Genomic DNA, 20,261 nt, shown 5'->3' with positions numbered 1-20,261 from the left:
CGACGTGCAAGGGTATTGCTGACGAAAAATCTTTCCGGATCCAGTCTGACGCCTGGGGATATTCTAAGGTAGGGAATCTAACTAACGTGTTTCTTACAGATCTCAGTTATAAGGATACTTATATCTGTCGTAAGTGCAATGGAAGGCCTGTAGTCAAAATTTGAGCTGTCTCCCATGGGTGGCATAATACATGGTTCAGCCCATGGGGGACCCCTGGTGTACCTATGCCCTTTGTAACTTGGTACCATATACTAAGGACTTACAAGAGTACACCAGTAGACAAATTGTGGGGTACCCAACTACTCACCATGATCCAATTTAGGGGCAAAGCACAGAGACTGGGGTCCTGATTAGCAGGATACCAGTAGGACTAGTCAGAAAATCATAATGACACCAGCAAAAAGTGGGGGTAACCGTAAAAGCAGATCCTACTTTCGAACACAGCATATCTTTCTCTAAGGGAAAATATGTAAGAATAGGACAGATCCATAGGACATATTGTAGCTTATAAAATCATGGAGGATAAAAATTCAGGAAAGATTAACAGGTGTATAATTATCGAAATGGCTGACAAAGTAGATCAATTCCAATCAATTTATCAAAAATTGTATGCAGAACATATTAACACCACACTCTCAGAATTACGAGTCTTACATGAGATTGATCCAGTTGGACTCTCCGACATCCGAGATGGCTTGTGAATTAGAACTTCCATTCGCTCGGGAGGAAGTTCAGCAACTTATCAGTGCACTTCCCGGTGAGAAAATCCCTGGTGAAGAGGCCATACATTTGGATGTGTATAAAACCCATTCTGATATGCAGCTCCACTACTGTTCTAAGTGATCAACAGAACAAATAGTGGGTGTAGTAATTTCTCCATAATGGAAATATATCAAAATGGTAGTAGTCACTAAGAAATGCAAACCACAAATAAAGCAAGGATCAAACGGACCTATTTTTTATGAACTCAAACGCAAAAATCATTCAAAAAGTTTGGGCATACACCTGGAGATGGTTGTAGGAAGCACTGTCTACCCACATCAGCATGGATGAACACCCAGATGTGAAACAACATCATGTTAATATAGAGTCGCACTGTTTGACAGTGCTAAGAATTTGGAAAAAGAGGGTGGTATATTCCTATTAGGTGCAGAGAAGTTCTCCGAAAGGGTCTCTTGGTATTATCTTTGGTTGGCCAAAAAAAAGATGAGATTTTGGCAAAAAATGTATTTTATGGGTTCAGGCTTTGTATAAAGCAGCCACTGCTAGGATAGTGATGATGGAGATGGTTTCTCTATTTGTTAAGATTACCAGGGGCAACCATTTGGAGTGTTATGTTTCACCTTTACGCTTACCATCTATTAAGAGCTCTATCTTAGAAAATCTTAATAAAAAAAAGATATAAGATCTGAGGGGTTTAATGGACATGTGGTAAGGCTAAATGCCTATGATTATGATTATGATGTGGCAATATATGCTATATCTGCTCAAGCTCAATTGAGAACTGGCCAAATGGTTCTGCAAAGTATCTGGGTATCAGCTAACCATGTCCAAATTAGAAATTATAGTGGACCATTAAACTGATACGCAAGCTTTTCATATTGTAAAATAAGCTGTTGCAGATGCAAAGCCAATGGAAATCAGTTAAATATGCTCTTATCGTAAAAAAACAGTTTATGTAGAAAGAACAAGTTACTTACCTTCGGTAACACTTTTTCTGGTGGATACAGTATCTGCCTGTGGATTCCTCACCTTGTGAATATCCCCTGCGCCAGCATTCCACTGAACTTTTCTTTCCCAGCACACCACGTCAACGTGGGCGACGTCATAATGCATCGGCTCCGCTTGCGACTCCGTACGACGTCACCAGAGCCATAAGAAGCCCACGTCGGCGTGATGACGTCAGTTCCACCCATTTTTTCCGAGCCTTCGAGGCGAACAGGCGAACCAACGACAACTCCAAGTATACACAGTATACAGTATACCAACACATATACATAGCATACAAAGTAAAGGAATGCTAAATAAACAAGCATTTCCTACAAATGTACAAGAAAGTATAAAAACATTCCAACAAGACCTCTTTCATGGTATACAAAGGTGGACAACAGGGAGGCGGGTGGGTCAGTGAGGAATCCACAGGCAGATACTGTATCCACCAGAAAAAGCGTTACCGAAGGTAAGTAACTTGTTCTTCTGATGGATACATCTGCCAGTGGATTCCTCACCTTGTGAATAGATTCCCACAGCAGTCCCCATTCCCGGAGGAGGGTGTCCACCTTCCTATACCAGAAAGTCTTGCAAGACAGAGCGCGCGAAGTGGCCCTCCCTCCTCATCTCTGAGTCCAAGCAATAATGCTTTGCGAAAGTATGGAGGGAGGCCCAAGTCGCGGCCTTACAAATATCTGCCACAGGAACACCCCGGGCCAAAGCAGATGTAGATGACTTAGCTCTAGTCGAATGAGCTCTAATGCCCTCAGGAGGAGTCTTACCAGCCAGGGCGTAGCAGATCTTGATTGCAAGGATGATCCATGTCGATAGCGTGCGCTGGTGCACCGCTCCACCCTTCGAATGACCAACGTAGCCAATGAAGAGTTGATCATCAAGACAAAAGTCTTTAGTCCTGTCCAGATAGAAACTCACAGCCCTCTTCGGGTTCAGGCGATGGAGTCTTTCCTCTTCTTTGGAAGGATGTGGAGGAGGATAAAAAACAGGGAGAGTAACAGACTGCCCCAAATGGAACAGAGTAACAACTTTTTGCAGGAAACTAGCCCTGGTCCTAAGAACCATCCTTTCAGCATGTAATTTTTTTATTTTTTTTGTCCTCATTTTGCCCTTGGAAGATCACGTAGAAACTCTAGGAGAGAAAAAATGAAATACACTGTCACAGATAAACTGGTAGTGCCTTGACAGGCAGAGATAGCACTCAGTGTCATTCAAAACTCTCCATAAGGTTCACCACGAGAATATAATCCATATAGGAGCAAAATTGCTGCTATTAAATACCCCTGACAGATCCGGGAAACCATGCTCTGGGTATATCTATATCTGGGAGGGAGAGCAGACCAAGCAGCGTTAATCATCGGACAGTGGGGCAAAAAAAAAACAAAAAAAAACCCACACACAAATCTAAGACCAGTTCAAAAGGTGCCAAAAGTCTCGTTTTTCAGGGTTACCGGATCTTACTAGGTCGATTTTAGACGTTCGCAGTACTGATGAACGCCAATCAAACAAGGTGGGAGGCAGTGGTTCCTTCCATTTCCTGCAAATCTCTCTTCTTGCAAGTAGGATACAATAAAACAAGAGTTTTTTAACAGGGCCTTGAACATCCAATGATGTTCCAAAAATTGCTAGCGGTGCATCGATTGAAATTTGTTGCCCCACAGATGTTGTCAAGAAAGTACTAATAGCGTCCCAAAAAGGTAACACCAATGGGCATTCATAAAACATATGTAGATCCGAGGCTGCAGGCAGCCCACATTTAGGGCATGCCACAGTGGCTTGAGTAGAACATTTTGATAGCCGCTGTGGAGAATAATAAGCCCTATGTAGCGTAAAGAAATGATTCCTACACAGCCACGCCGGCTTCACTGTATCCCACAGGATCTTAAAAGAGGAATACCAGATGTTCTCAAGATCTTTTCCAGGGAAAGAGAGACTCCACAGTGTTTCAGGTAAGACAAACTCCCCGTCGACCTCATCTAGTAACAGATTATACCAGAACGAGATCTCCTTAGGTACAGGAGGTTTATCCATCATCAGGGTCACTATACAACTCTCACCACCTATTTGGAATCTACCCCTAGTAGAGCTCTGAGTATGGGCTCAGCTCGCCATCTGTAAATATTTGAATTTATATAGACCCAACCCCACTCTAGCTAATATGTGGTCCCAAGATAGCAAAACACGATTGAAAAAGAGATCTCCCCAGATCGCCAGACCGGCCTCTCTCAAAGGTGTTGCCAAACTATCAAGAAGCCATGCCGGGGAACCCGGAGAGTCCCATAGTGGTGACCTACCTGAAAAATAACCCACCTTTATTGCGCATCTTAGTTTGACCCATGTTTTTATAGATCCCAACAAAATCTTCAACTTAACCTTTTTTTAAAACTTAGGATCCCCAAATTTAAACAAAAAACCATGCTGGTCTACTCCCCCCCCCCCCCCTCTCAACAATGCAGCAAACATGCTACCTATACCCACATTAGTCGGCATCTTAAGCAGCATCCTGGCATGGGAAAGTTGAAAAGCCCAAGCATATAGTTGTAAATCAGGTGCTGCCAGTCCCCCCTTTTCTCTACGGCGCCTGATGTTTTTCCATGCTATCCGAGGTATATGATCTTTCCAAATAAAAGAACTAATGTAGCCTTGCAACTTTTGTAGGGTAGAAGGTTCAAAATACAGCGGAATAGTGTTAAACAAGAAAGAAAATTTGGGCAAAATGAACATTTTAACCAAGTTAACTCTACCCAAAATTGAAAGAGAGAGTGAAGACCAAGACCTCATAAGCTTTCTGCAATCTCTCGTCACTATATCTAGGTTCAGTGGTACGATTTTATCTATGTCCGTAACGATGGTAAGCCCGAGATACCGCATAGAACGACTTGGCTGGGCCCCTGCCACTGGCACAGCATCATTCCATAGCATCATCTCTGTTTTAGATGCATTAATCTGGTATCCAGATATGTCACCATAATCACGGGCCTGTGCGAAAACCGCGGGTAGTGCTGTACTCAGGTCTGAAGAGAAAATAAGAATGTCATCAGCGTACAGGGCTACCTTCTTCTCCCATCCCCTATAAATAAACGACTTGATATTAACATCGTCCCTCAGTTGTTGAGCAAAGGGCTCGATGTATAAATCGAATAGGAGAGGGGAGAGTGGGCAGCCCTGCCTGGTGCCCCGAGTAATACTAAAGGGGTCTGACAATTCACCATTAACCAACAGGGATGCTGTAGGATTCCGATACAGCAAACCAACCGCTCCACGGAAACCCTCACCAATGTTGAATTTCCCCAAGACCCCCGACAGGAATGTCCAATTCACCCTGTCGAAGGCCTTGGTAGCATCCAAGGTGATAACTGCCAAGGGCAAGGAATCCGTAGTCGCCATGTCGATAGCACCCATCAGATCATAGGTCAGCTCAAAGAGCTGGCGGCCCCTCACAAACCCTCGTTGATCTTGATGTAAAATGCAGGGTGCCACCTCACCCAGTCTTTTAGCTAGGATAGATGTAAAAAGCTTGTAATCCGAATTTAGAATGGAAATCGGTCTGTATGACCCACAGCTATCAGCTGGTTTACCAGGCTTTAGTATCAAAGTGATAGAAGCATCGTTCCAAGATTCAGGAGGATATACTCCCTCCAAAAAAATCTGGTTAAACAACTGGGCTAAGAAGGGGACTATTGCTGGTAATAAAGCCGAATAAACCTCCGAAGGGAGGCCATCAGGATCTGATGCCCTCCTTCTTACTATGTAAGATTGCTCCAGTTACCTCTTCTTCTGTGATAGATCTATCCAAGGCAATTTTCTGAACGGGTGCAAGAGAGGGAAGGGATACTCCATTCAGCCAGTCGTCAACTTGTCGCGCATCAATGCTCTTATCCTCATGATATATATTCTTAAAGAAGTCGCGAAAGGCATTTCTGATATCCCTATCTGCAGAATGGACCGTACCTTCAACCGAAATTTGATCTATATTATTTCTAATACGATCCGTTTTTGCTTTCCAGGCCAAAAGTTTCCCTGCGCTTTCTCCAGATTCAAAATGGGCTATCTTACTGGCCTCCCAGCTCTGAAAAACTCGTAAATCCAAGATAGAACCCAATTCCCCCTTTAATGTAAGTAATTTGTTTTGCCAGACTTCCAATATTTCTGGTGGAGCGGCAGGATGTAGCAGGATGCTCTCCTGCATCTTAACCAGGTGACCGTGTCTCTATAGATTTTCCTCTTATGCGAGACCTTGTTAGTAATTAGGCCACGCAGAATGGCCTTAAATGCGTCCCATGCAGAACCTAAGGAAGCAGAGCCGATATTATTATCAAAGAAATACTGTGTTTCAGTTTTTAAGAAGGAAATATCATCTGGAACATTAAGGAGTGAGCGGTCAAATGACCATGTTCTAACAATGGTTTTCGACAGCCCAACTAGTTCAAGGCATAGAGCTGCATGGTCAGAGAGATAGTAAACATTTTGCACCAGATTAACTAGTTCCTGACTGACCAGCGCTAAGTCTATCCTTGACTGGTGATGGTATTTATAATTACGAAATGAGATGCCCTGTCTTAGGCCAGACTTGAGTCTCCATATGTCCACATATCCAAACTCCTTCATTTTATCAAGTAAAAAAGACCTAGTTTTAGATAAATCTCCATCTAAAAGACCTACATCTTTATCAAGAATAGGGTCCAAGACCACATTAAAATCTCCGGCCAAGATGATCGGTTCTGGATAAAGAAGGAGATGGGAGAACACAGAACTTAGAACTGATGGATCGTCCTGGTTAGGCCCATAATACCCTACTATGGTGACTAGGGCCCCAGCTATGATTACCGAAATGATAAGCCACCTCCCTCCCAAGTCAGCAAGTTTATCAACTAGCCTTGCTTTTAATGACTTTTTAAAAATAATCGCGACCCCTTTAGTATTAGAATTTTGTGTGGTAGATACACAGAAATCGACCCACCTACTTTTTTTTACTAGAGAAAGAATCTCTTTTTCTGTAAGGTGGGTCTCTTGTAATATAAGGACTTGAGCATCAAAGTCTCGAAGATACTGCATAATCTTCCATTTTCTTGGACTAGAACGCAGGCCATTAATGTTCCATGAGAGAACTTTAAGCTTATCCATAGAGGCCAATTCCACCACCCATCCAAATATTCACCCCATAACAAAAAAAAGAAAAACCTCTACTGGCGATACTAGCCATCCCCTGCAGACCCAGAATTCTCCATAACCGAGAAAAGTAACAACGAGCAAAAAATGAGGACTTTTAAAACATTTTTACTTTTACTTGCAGCCCCCCCTCGTGACCCCCCAAACCTCCCCCCACCCCATGGGAAACCCTTACTATATCTATCTGGAAAACCAGTAGATAGCACTCTTACTGAGTTTCTGTCCTTACCGTTACATTTTACACCCACATTAGTGTGAGCAAAAAAGAAGAGGAAGAGCAAAAATTGGGAAAGATATTGTGTTATAATCCTACAGTGTAAAAAGGAGAGATTTTTTTTTTCCTTCCCTCCTTTTTGTTACCCTTTTTTCTTTTTCACCCTTTTTTCCTTTTTCCTTCCCTTCTTTTCTCCTTTTTTTTTTCCCTTTTTTTCCCTCCTTTTCCCCTTTTCTCCCTTAACCATTACCCCTTGCAACTTTACTATGACAATAAGTAGACCCTCTAAGTACTCTACCAATTACTATATTTCCAAAAGTATTCTGAAAAACATATTCATAGCAATATCAAAATCAAAACCTTTTATTCCTCATCTCCTCCAACAATGCTCTACTCTTAACTTGAACCCCCCCTGTCTTTATTCTTATCTCTACTCTTCCCCAAAGAGATTAGGAGTTCATCCGCAGCTTGCACTGAGCGAATGTTGTGCATAGTATTATTGTGCATGACCTTCAAAGAGGCAGGGAATACTAGCTGAGCCACCGCACCCAAACTCCTAAATGCCTCTAGCCTCCTCCCAAACTCCCACCATTTGTCCAACATGGCCCTTGAGAGGTCTGATCTAATCTGGAAGTCGAAACCCTTCCCAGTCAATGACTTCTGCTTAAGGGCCAAACTCAGGATGGATTCTTTCAGAGTGTAAGTACGGAAGTTCACCAGTATTTTCCTTGGTTTTGCTCTTTGAGGATTCCTCCTGGAGGGGTCTCTATGGATACGTTGGCTGTCCAGAGACAAATCGTCAATCGACTGATCCAATCTCAGGGAGTCCTTTAACAATTGCGTGATGTATTGCTTAATATCTGACCCCTCACTACCTTCCGGGATATTAAGAATACGGAGATTATTACGACGTGCGTTATTCTCCAAGGACTCCATCCTCTCAGCCAGCATCATATCCTCCTTTTTAAGCTTTTCAATACCCAATTTGGCGTCATCCAAATGCAAAGACATAACTGCCACTTTATCCTCCAATTCTTCAGTTCTTGTAGCGAGGCTGACTACTTTACTGTCTAAGGACTCGCAAAAATTCCGAATTTCGGATTGGATAATTGTAGAGACCTCAAAACCTTTTTTGATGTCTGCTGATAGAGATGAAAACATCGACTGAAGATATGAGGCTAGAGATGGGTCGACCCCGCCACCTAGATGTATTTCTGAGGCTGAGGCCACAACCCCTCGACCAGCATCCTGTGGTGGATCAATACTATGTGGTGACCCTGATAGCCGAGACCCAGGATTAAGCACCGTTGGCAAAGGCACCGTAGCCGTATACTTTGGAGACAAGAGAGTTAATGGCTCTGTGGAGCACGGGAGATCTATTTGATTTTGTGACGGGGTAGCCGGCAGGATAACACTCGGTGGCTCCATCGAATGTAACAGATCACTTGTACTTTGAGTCGGGATATTAGACGAGAGGGCAATCGGTGGGCCTAGAGGACTGGGACTCTGAGCAGGAGGACTGGGACTGGGACAGGGACTGATACTCAGGGCGGGAAGGTCTGAAAGACTACTCATCTTATCCTCAGCCTCCACCTCACCCTCGCCCCTGCCCTTTAGTCCACAATGGGCCCCATTTGTATCGTCAAACAGGCCCTCCTCTATATTTATATCCGCCCCTTCAGCCGGGCACAGCAAGGTGTTTGTTTTAGCCGAAACAGGCCCCAGAGGAGGTATAATCAAGTCTGTACCTGTAGGTTGTACAGAAGACTCATGATAGGTCTGTGATGCCATTATGGAAGAAGTCCTTTCAAGTAGATGCTGGTCAGGGAGGCACAACATTTGTGGAACAACCTTAAAGTAGGACCGCAATGACGGCGTTATCCTAGACTCTACGCTCTTAGCTATACTCTTAGCTGTATTCTTAGCTCCCTTGATATTTTTGGTGGTCGTAGAGCGTTTTGCTGGTTTAGTGGTAGAAGCGCGTTTTGCCTTAACCTCACCCGATAGATATGAGGAGACTTTTAAGCTCAGTCGTGCCGCACCACCCTCTGCCCCCTCACTCAGTTCAACGGTCTTGCCAATAAGTTTGCTCTTTCTATTTAGAGCACCTTTCCCCCTTCCTCTGACACCATGCTTCAGGGTTACAGAAGAAATACTAGGTTTAATACTAGGTTTAACAGTACCTTGCAGGGGAAGTGGCAGACAGGGGACAGGGCCAGTGTCAGGGACCTCCAGACTCGTAGGCACGAACCCTGCCAATTCCTCCAAATCCCTCAACCCGTCACAAGCCCCACAAACCCCCTGCAATGTCTCTGCTGTCTCTGCTATCTCATTAAAAATCTCTCCCCCAGTCCCAGTACACCTCAAAGGCCCCCCTTTGGCTTTGACCTTCTCTTTCTCCTTCTCCTCCTCCGCACTCCCCTTATCCCTCCTACCAGACTCTGAGGAGATGTCAGTGCGGAATCCCTCCAAACGAGGACCCAGGAGAAGGCTACGGGCCTTCCTTCCACGACGGAGCTCCAGTGCAGCCAGACTCCAGAGCTGCAAGCCGGGCGCGGCATGCCACGGGGCTCGACAATCGACAAGCAGCCCTGGCTGCCTCCCCGCTAAAGCCGATCCGAGACTAGAGGGAGGGGCAAGCGCTGCATCAGCAGCTCCGAGGGAATCTGCCCGCGGACCGACAACTCCGTCACCGGCAATGGCGGTAGCTCCCATACCGAGAAGGCACTCTCTCTCTCCGCGCATCGAACTCCAAAGTACTGCCAAAGGACTTATCTTGCGCAGACCCGCACAATGTAAAAAGTGCGACCTCCCATTAGTCTCTCCGTAGGCCGATGCTCACATACACGGACACGGACAGGAAACCCCGGCCAGAGTGCCGCAACAGCTCAACTAGCTGCCGCCATGTTTCCCCATGTAATGTAAGAAAAGGGGGTTTACGACTAAGAGCTTGGAGCTCACTCAAACTCCTTGCCGAGGTTATGGCTACCAGAAAGACCACCTTAAAGGACAACAGCCTCAAAAGACAGCTATGTAGAGGCTCAAATGGGGACCCCATCAGAAAGGTTAAAACAAGATTAAGGTCCCACTGTGGCATTACAAAAGGAGTGGGAGGAAACATGTTTGTAAGGCCCTTGATAAACCTCAGTACAACCGGAGATTTAAATAATGACGGTTGATCAGGTAGACACAGAAAAGCTGATAAGGCCAAAAGATAGCCCTTGACCGTGGCCACAGCACAGCCCTGCTGAGCCATGGAAAGGGCAAACTGGAGCACCTCAGAAAGATGTGCTTTTAAAGGGTCAATGGATCTCTCTCCACACCATTTAACAAACTTGGACCACCTGTAGGAGTAAACGGACTTGGTGGAGTGTCGCCTGGCCGATAAAATAACGTCCACCACATCAGGCGGGAGAGAGAATGAACTCAGGTTGCCCCGTTCAATCTCCAGGCATGAAGGTGTAAGCTCTGGAGGTGGGGGTGTAGAACCTGCCCCTCCGACTGCGAGAGGAGGTCTGCCCTCAGAGGGAGACGGAGAGGAGGGCACAAGGAGAGGTGGAGAAGATCTGTATACCACACCCTTCTTGGCCAATCCGGGGCGACCAATATAACTTGGGCCCGGTCTTGGCGAATCTTCCTCAGAACCCGAGGAATCAAGGGTATGGGAGGAAACGCGTAAAGGAGTCGTGAGCCCCAACTCAACTGAAACGCGTCCCCCAACGCCCCCTGCATCGGATACTGGAAACTGCAAAATGACGGGCAGTGCGCGTTCTCGCACGTGGCGAACAGGTCCACCCAAGGGGTTCCCCACGTCCGAAAGACGTGACGAACCACCTCCGGATGGAGCCTCCACTCGTGGTCGGCGGAGAACTGCCGACTGAGACTGTCCGCACGCACGTTCAGCACCCCAGCCAGATGATTTGCCACCAGACAAATCTGATGGTCCTGAGCCCAGGACCAGAGACGCAGAGCCTCTCTGCAGAGACAACGCGACCCCACTCCTCCCTGCTTGTTGACATACCACATCGCGGTAGTGTTGTCTGTCAGGACTTGAACAGACTGACCGCGAAGGGAAGGGAGGAAGGCCTTGAGTGGCAAACGAATCGCCCGCAATTCCAGAAGGTTGATGTGAAGCAACCTCTCCTCTGGAGACCAAAGACCCTTGATCTCCAGATCCCCCAGATGAGCACCCCACCCTAGGGTGGATGCATCCGTTATCACTGTGGCCACCGATGGAGGAAGATGGAAGGGCTTTCCTTGGGACAGATTGCTCTCCACGCTCCACCAAGATAGATCCGCTGCAGCTTCTCCGGAGATCCTGATCGACTCCCTGAGATCTCCATTGTGCTGATACCACTGCCTGCGGAGGCACCACTGGAGCGCCCTCATGTGCCAGCGTGCATGGTTGACCAACAGAATGCAGGAGGCGAACAGACCGAGCAGGCGTAGGACCTTCAGAACTGGAACAACCGCTCCATTGTGGAATAAAGGGACCATTTCCTGAATGTCGAGAATCCTTTGAGGAGGAGGGAATGCCCGACACACAGTAGTGTCCAGTACCGCCCCTATGAACAGGCTGCGTTGAGAGGGCACCAGGTGAGATTTGGGCACATTGATCGAGAAACCCAAGTCGAATAACAGCCGAGATGTTACCTGCGGATGACACTGCACCATCTCTGGGGACTCTGCCTTCAGAAGCCAGTCGTCCAGGTAGGGGAAAACCGGAATCCCCGACCTCCTGAGATGAGCAGCCACCACTGCCATCACCTTTGTGAAGACTCGAGGTGCGGTAGTAAGACCAAACGGGAGGACCGCAAACTGGTAGTGCTGCGACCCAACCGTAAAACGGAGATACTTCCTGTGCGACTTCAGGATTGGGACATGAAAGTATGCATCCTGCAAGTCGAGTGACACCATCCAGTCTCCTTGCTGCAACGCTTGAAGAACCTGCGCAAGGGTCAGCATCTTGAATTTCTCCTGTTTCAGGTAAAAGTTCAAGATTCTGAGGTCCAGAATCGGACGCAATCTGCCGTCCTTTTTGGGAATCAAAACCCAAAGGTCTGTTGTAATAGATTTCCAACCCCGTAGAAAGTAGGACACCCGACTCCCCACAGAACTTACATGATCCGGGATGGGGGATCTAGGGCTGCTTCCCTGAAGTCTCATTGGGAGCAGAGGAGGAGGACGAAGAAGAGGGGTTGCGACCAGAACCTCTCTGACCCCTTTGCTTCCCTCTATAGGACCTATAGAGGGGATTCTGTTGCTGCTGCTGAGGCTGTCGGAAGGAGCGAAAGGATGATCTTCCGAAACCCCTAAACTTCCGAAAAGCTGAACCCCTAGAAGGTGCCTGCAGACCCAAGGACTTTGCCGTCAATCTGCTGTCCTTAAATCGTGGAAGGGAAGAGTCTGCCTTCTCCCCAAACAGTTTCTGTCCGTCGAATGGCAGATCCACCAATGTGGTCTGAACATCCGCAGAGAATCCAGAGGAACGGAGCCACGCCTGTCTTCTTGCGGCTATAGATGACCCCATAATTCTTGCCACCGAGTCCGCCGTATCCAGCCCTGACTGGATCACCTGTCTGGCAGCTGCCTGAGTGTCCACAACTACCTCCAAGAAGGACGACTTATCACCCTCAGGCAATTTAGGGGCTAAACATTTTATAGAGTCCATCAAGGCATGAACATAACGCCCCAGCAGACATGTGGCATTAGATGACTTCAGTGCAATACTTCCTGAAGAGAAAGACTTTTTAGCCGCCTGATCAATTTTCTTGGACTCCCTATCTGCTGGAGACTGAGGGAAAGCACCCGAAGCATGTTTTGAACAAGAAGCCTGCACAACTAGGCTCTCTGGAGATGGATGCGTTGACAAAAAATCAGGATCCCCAGGTGCAACCCTGTACCTTCTTGCCACCTGTCTGGAAACCGCCGGAGAAGAAAGAGGTTTCCTCCACACCTCCAAAACCGGCTCCAAGATGGCCTCATTGAAAGGCAACAAAGGCTCCGAAGTTGATGTCGGAGAGTGCAACACCTCCGTAAGCAAGTTAGACTTGTACTCCACAGAGGGAAGCTGCAAATCTAACAGATCTGCAGCCTTCTTAATTACCACATGGTAGGGTGCCAATTCCTGTGGTGGAGAAGATCTTGCAGAAGTATGCTCCCACTCTGGGGTCGTATCCAAACCACTTGCTTCTTCTATTCCATCAAACTCATCCGAAGAAGTGTCGACTTCACCTTCTACCACCTCTGCTCTATACCTTCCTTCCTCCAATACCCTCTGGGCCTCCCTTCATGATCGAATCCGGGGAGCCGGCGTCGTCGACGTCGTACGCGGCGTCGGTGGAGCCAGAGGTACCGGAGTCGGTGGAGCCACAGGATTCGGCGGCGCCGGACGCGGCGCCGATGGGGTTGGCAACGGCGTTGAAGAAGGCTCCGAAACAGGATGATCCATCCGAAGCCTCGACGGATCCCCAATCGGCGCCGGAAACTGCCATGAAGGCGCCATCGGCATAAAGGGCAAAAAGGGGGCCTGAGCATAGTGCTGCGGCACCCCTAGCGTATATGCCATTGGACCCACGGGACCAGTTGGTGCTCCGGATGGGAAGGCCGCCCTATTAAACATACCATACATGGCATTCAGAAATTGCGTTGAATCGGTACCTGGAGCCGGGAATTGTGGATAAGGAACAGACCCTGTATCCATTTGTGGAGTCTCCGGCGTCGGCTCCGCAGTGTCTTCTACCGGAGCCGCAGATTCATCAGGCACCGGAGCAGGCTCTTCCTGTTCCTGCTCATCCATAGAAACCTCCGACTCCACTCGAACCGGAGTCGACGCCTTTGACGGAGCCGGTGACTGCGCCGAAGAACGCGCTGGAGCCCGCTTCGGCGAAGGAGATCCTCTCGGAGACTTCGAAGGAGAAGAAGACAAGTCCTTGCTTCGACGCCGACGGGGCGAAGTCGACCTCGATTTCCTGCTCTTCGAGGACCGACGTCAAGAAGAATGCTTTCTCTTTTTATGATGCTTCTTCGACTTCGACGACCTCGAAGTCGACAACTCCCGCCTCGACTTCTCCTTCTTCCTCCCTCTCTTCTCCTCACCGATCTTCTTCATAAAGAGTTTAGTCTTCCTCTCCTTCAGCGCTTTAGGATTCATCCTCCTACAGCACGCACAATCTTCCACATCGTGGTCCGAAGAAAGGCACCACAAGCAGTCTTGATGCGGATCAGTCATGGACATTAGACCTCCACATTCCCTACAGGGCTTAAAGCCCGACTTCCTCGTCGAAGACATACCAAATTTTCAACAGTAACACAATCAAACTACAAAGTAGCTAGAGAGCACTGGAAAAAACCGTTGCGCGTCGACGGCGCGGAAAAAAGGGAACTGACGTCATCACGCCGACGTGGGCTTCTTATGGCTCCGGTGACGTCATACGGAGTCGTGAGCGGAGCCGATGCATTATGACGTCGCCCACGTCGACGTGGAGTGCTGGGAAAGAAAAGTTCCGTGGAATGCTGGCGCAGGGGATATTCACAAGGTGAGGAATCCAGTGGCAGATGTATCCATCAGAAGTAAAATTACTAGTGGGATAGCATAGAAAGTGAAGATTACCTACATGGCTATCCTCAAGCAATGTATTGCATCTGGAATCCATTTCCCATAAATCTTTTGGGCTGCTGTAATATTGTCAAGACTAATATACTTCCCAAATTTCTTTACCTGTTTTGGTCCACTCAACTGTCAGATCATAGTTCCTTTTTTTCATAGACTGGACTCTGCTATCTGTAGTTTTATCTGGGAAAATCAAAAATCTAGAGGGGCCATCGTGTTCTTGAATTTACCCTTTAGGGGCTGGGGGTCATGGAAGTTTCATGATTTTAGATTCTATTTCTGGGCTGCTAAGGGAACATGAATAAATACCTTAGTGAGTGAATTTTTTGAAAGCTCTATGTTCTTTGTCTAAGCAAAATGTAACTGGTCGCTTTTTAAGATTCCAGGGTCCTAATGACTATAAAAGAGTCAAATTCAAGATCATGAAGACTGTTTGGGCTACTCGGCAGGCTTTGTATAAGATGTTTACTATTTGGAGATTTTGTTCCCACACTGTGTGTGTGGGGGGCATCCTTCTTACTAGACTTCTTTAGAATCCAATTTGCAGGGTCAGAGCATAAAATGTTTTTGGAGTTGTGGGGTATATTTCTGTGATAGGTATTTTTGGTTGTTTATTGAACTCTAGAAGAAGCATGGAATTAGGGGAATGTATTTTTTATAAGGTCGATCTAGCGTGCATTAATTTGGATAAAATCAGGTTGTTAGAACTACTCAGGGAGGGTATTGGTTATCAATATCAGAGCTCTCAATCAGGTTTTCAGTTATCCTTGGAGGATAAGCTGGAGGGTCTTGTGGGAAATGGTCTAAAAAACTAAACTTGGAGGTATTGTCAGAGTGATGCCACTGTTTTGATCTTGGTTGTGACCTTTTTGCTTTGCTAACCTACGATCAAAACTGTCCGAATGAAAGATTTGAGCTGATTTTAAATGAGAAGTGGTCTGTAGGGCACCGAAGATCTAGATGTTAGCTCACTATGTAGTCACAGAACTGCTGCTTAAAATAATTATCACAGATGCAGTTTTAACTGTCTAAGCTACTATATGTGGTACTAATGAGAACATATTTCAAACAGGCACCTGTTTTAGCCTAACTGTGATAGTTACTGTGCTGTTGTGTATCACAGGGAATGGATCAGCCAGGATACTCTAAAAAAGAATAAGTGTCATAATTACAAACTTAAGGTCTAAAACCGTTCAGGCTGAGGCGACCACAGACTATTTAGGGGTTGTTTTCGTCAGAGTGTAAACTTAAATCTGCAGTGTTTTTATTTAATCTTGTGTAACCACTCTTAGATGAATAACGAACGTACTACTTTCTCAATACAAAATGCCCAATGTTGGGCTTTTAAAGCAACTAAAAATATATAAAATGTAAAAATGTATTGCAATTAAATGTAATTTCATTCACAATAACAAAATCGCAGTTGGCAAACATATAACATCAAACAATAGCCCGGAGCGAGCCAGAAACTCTGCATGGATTTTATTTACAAGAGTACTAATGAGTGAAACATCCACTTGAATTTGCATCATCAATTTTTTTAATTTACTTGTAAATGTATGAATCTATGATTGTAACCCTAATTAAAACACACATTTGTTCCCAGACACACTTTTTGGTGCATCAGCAATTTTACCTAATTTGAAAACTGCTGAAATCATGGGCAGGCCTAAACCTTCAACAATCTGAATTCTAACGTGGAATAAGGTTTGAAACGTTCTTCCATCAAACTGCTCTAAAAACTCCTTTACAGGTCTCCAGTGGCAATATCATTTACATAATGTGCAAATGCACAGTTTTAGGTTCAGGTTACCATGTGCATAAACTCGGTTCCTTCATTATAGTGTTTGAACACAAGATTTTCAAATACATTGAAAATAATCATATAGTACAATTTACAAAATATTTTTTAACTATTATACTTTTTAAATTAAAGTATCCTGAGCATGTTACAAAATTCACTATTGGCTTACAGCTAAATTGACAATATCAACCCTCCAATGATCATGAAACTGATAAGGTTTGTAACACAAAACAATGCTTGTCTGTACAATAAAATATTTTTACAAAACAATTATATTTCTATTGGCAACAAACATGTAGAACAATTGAATGCCATTGGCCATTATATTTGCATTTAAGTCTATTTTCACATGTCAGCCAATAATTCAATGTATATTTTCTCATACTTCACTGAAGTAGCTCAGGGAATCATTTCTATAAGAGTTCCAGAAATAGTATCAGCATATTAAAAAAAGGTTTTAAAGGCTTTGTGCATTTCAGTATTTTGGTCAAAACGTTAATATACGATTTGGCAAAACCAAAGTGCCCTGAACTCCCCTATTACAATTTTTACTTGGTTTTCTACTTAACTACAATTTTCTTTTATCTTTTCTCGAGTAAGTATTTTACATCTTGAAGCATAGTATATTTAATGAATCAGCTTAATTAAATGATACAGTAAATGTTTTAAACGTAGAAAATCAGTTCTGCATTGTAGACTAGTTCCACCCCTAAACAATATATTCAAATTACCATTTTCTATTCTGTTGCTTTTATCTACAGTAGAAGCATACTCTTGTCATTGAAAGAATACAACTTTTTTATCCTCTAGACATTTTGTAGTTTCCCTATACACCAACAGAACTAAAATATCACTCATATGATAATATTTATATATATATATATATATATATACATATATATTTATATAAATGGTTATTAAATTATAATCTTTGAAAGATATAGACAATGTTTAAAAATAGTTTTCTAAATGTGCATATTTCTGGACAAAGTTAAAACATAGGCAGTTTGTTACTAATAAAAGACTTCAGCAGCAATGCACATTATATGTATATAACATATTTTTACATAGTCACCTATGTCTCCTACTGTAGGCAATAGAGCAATTGAGTCTGAACGACCTTCTTAATCATCTTTAAGGCATCAGTGCATTGGAAGGGGTGGAGGAGAAAGGGGTAAGTCAACAAAGCTTCAGGATAAATTGTGACAAAGTAAAGCTTTTTAAATTAGGGGGCACAATTGTGAAACTCGTAATTGCACATTCCATCCATTGGCCAGCTCCGTGGACTAGAAATGTCTTTGAAAGGAATTAAATTAATCTTAGTGTGTAAATGTCATTAAAGCATAAACTTCACTTCATTTTTCAGCACGTCATTTGCAGTGCTAAATCGATCAGCCAGGATTCTCATCTTCACTGTGCCATCAGCTCCACATGAGAAAATATGATTTGCTGGTCCTGTTTCAATCTGCATTACACCAGTTCCAATATTACGAAAAATGGATTGTCGGGCATGCTCATTGATGAAAGTATGAAGAAGGTTAAAAGTTGACAAACTCCATATCTGAAAAGAATAGACAATCATTATAATATCAGAAAAACACAGACATCAAGCAAATGTACTTGTTTAGTAATAATCTGAATTTAAGTAGTAATGACAATATTTGCAGGAAGGTAATTTAAGATACTGAGGACGTCACAAATCCAACACAGAATATATGTATGGGTTTTATATAACTTTCATTGCATTAGCAAATATGTTTAGAATAAAAGTAATTTATGCCATCATACACAACTAGATTTCTGAGCAGGAGCAGTAAGGTACACTGCCTGTGTGCGTGTGCATACACACACGTGTATTGACTCAAAATTACTATAAAAGGTATGATGAAGGTCATGAATATAGAGATCTGAAATATGCCTAGGAGCAGGGGCATGTCAGTTTCAATTTAGAACATGTACTGATTTTTTTTATATAAACTGCAAAGGGATATTAGCATCAAATGAAGATGTTGTGCATTGTTTTGTCTTTAATTTCAGATCTCATTACTCATGTGAAATTACCATTCCATGCCTTTGGAAATCCCTCTGACATATCACTTGTAGTCTCACTGACTGTTAATATATGTACAACTGCTTAAAGATACACATTTCAAGTCAGTGCAGCAAATTCACCTTTTATGTACAGCCACACCCCAGATTTTCATCCTTTTTCTGGACCCAAGTTTCTTCTGGCTTTAGAACTCTGTGCACTTTATCACTGCCAAAAAGTATTAAAGTGCATATGCTTCTCCTTTAAAACGTGCTCTACACTAGAAGTTCACTGTTTAGGCAATTAAACTTCCCTATACATCTACCGTAAGTGGTGCCTATAGTGTACCGGTTGAATGGGAAGTTAAATTTCATATATGGGCTGCAGTATATATTCACACTACCCACATAGGTGACGAAAACATATTTCTTACAGAATCACCACCAGGCTCTGGTAAGGTTGCAGTTTAAATGCCTTGCAGAGACAGATGGCAAGGAAAACTGGGTACTAGGAAGCAACGAGGAAGTGCTGCAAAAGGAGGTGGGAGGCTGTGACAAAATTGTTGGTATTGGGTGGCATAAATTCTCTAACCACTGGCTAGTGCACAGGATAAATCTGGCACCTCCGCCTCCTAAGACGGACCTTGGAAGACGCTATCTCTATCTAAAGAACATGGCCCTGCTGGAAGAAGAGTCCTGACTCTTGGTTCTTGCAAGAAGTAAAGGGTCAATTGGCTGGCCTCCTGTTTACCTTCTTTAAGGATACAAAAATCAGAAGGACTCTGGACCTTAAGAGGGTCTAGTGGACTAAGGAGGTTTAGACCGTCCAGGAGACCTGGCAGGCGAGAGACCTGGTGGCCAGAACCTGCACTGAGGAACTAGGGCTACATGACTGCCCTGAAGAAGGTCTTCCAGGAGCTGGAAACTAAGCCTGAAAGTAAAACCTTTGAGCAGGACAACCCATTTTTTTAGTTTTAGTTTTATATAGCACAAACTCGACCCGAAGGTTTCAGAGTGCTTTACATGAGAACCAGTTGCCTTAGAGACGGACAAATTAATTTTTGTTAGGCACGAGATTAAGTGATTTGGCCAGAATCACAGGATGTTTAGCGTCCCTGCTGAGACTTGAACCCAGTTCCCCAGCTTCAAGGTCGACCGCACTAGCCGTTAGGCCACACCCAGCCTCTGCTTCACTACAGTCGGCCTGAAATTGCACCTATGTCACAGTCAAACATGAACTATTATTTTTCCACAGTGATAGATTTTTTCTAGGTGTTGTTGGCTTTAAAACTTTAAAAATTCAGATATCCAGCTCACCTTAAGCTCATATGAAGCACTTGGTGTCTCTTGGTTTGTTACATTTTTTCTCTATTTTAATAAATGTTTTCATTGTGTTGTGTTCCATACTTTAAAATTGCTGCCGTTGCTTGAACGAAGCATGCACTTCTCTGGGGATTGTCTGCTGCTTGTGTCACAGCTACCAAGAGGTGAGCACGAAATCACTCAGAACTAGGTTTTGACCGAATCAGAATGGGTTTGAGTTGTAAGGGGCAACCCCTTCTACCTTAATTGGACTGTCAGAAAGAACACCTCCATGTAGATAAATTGCAAAGTCAATGCATATACAATAAGCACGTATGACAACTTCGAATCAAAGTCATACATGTTGCATGGTCCATGAGATATAGTGACAGACGATTACTGAAGCC

The 20,261-nt window shown here is 44.4% G+C and overlaps 1 protein-coding gene across 2 annotated transcripts in view; it reads right to left on the bottom strand.

Annotated features, from left to right (window-relative positions):
* Positions 1 to 17,721: 17,721 nt before the first annotated feature.
* DMXL1 (Dmx like 1) overlaps positions 17,722 to 20,261 on the bottom strand; it is a 1,781,042-nt gene continuing 1,778,502 nt past the window's right edge. For both annotated transcript variants that reach the window (XM_085632653.1, XM_085632652.1), the window contains one exon: positions 17,722 to 18,085. In XM_085632653.1, the coding sequence (XP_085488779.1) occupies positions 17,861 to 18,085 (225 nt within the window). In that variant the 3' untranslated portion in view covers positions 17,722 to 17,860. The remainder of the gene's footprint in view (positions 18,086 to 20,261) is intronic.

Source organism: Triturus cristatus, chromosome 2_1, assembly GCF_964204655.1.
Source record: "Triturus cristatus chromosome 2_1, aTriCri1.1, whole genome shotgun sequence".
Classification (NCBI taxonomy): domain Eukaryota; kingdom Metazoa; phylum Chordata; class Amphibia; order Caudata; family Salamandridae; genus Triturus; species Triturus cristatus.
The sequence above is the reverse complement of the archived record's forward strand: the minus strand, read 5'-3'. Positions and strand labels throughout refer to the sequence as shown.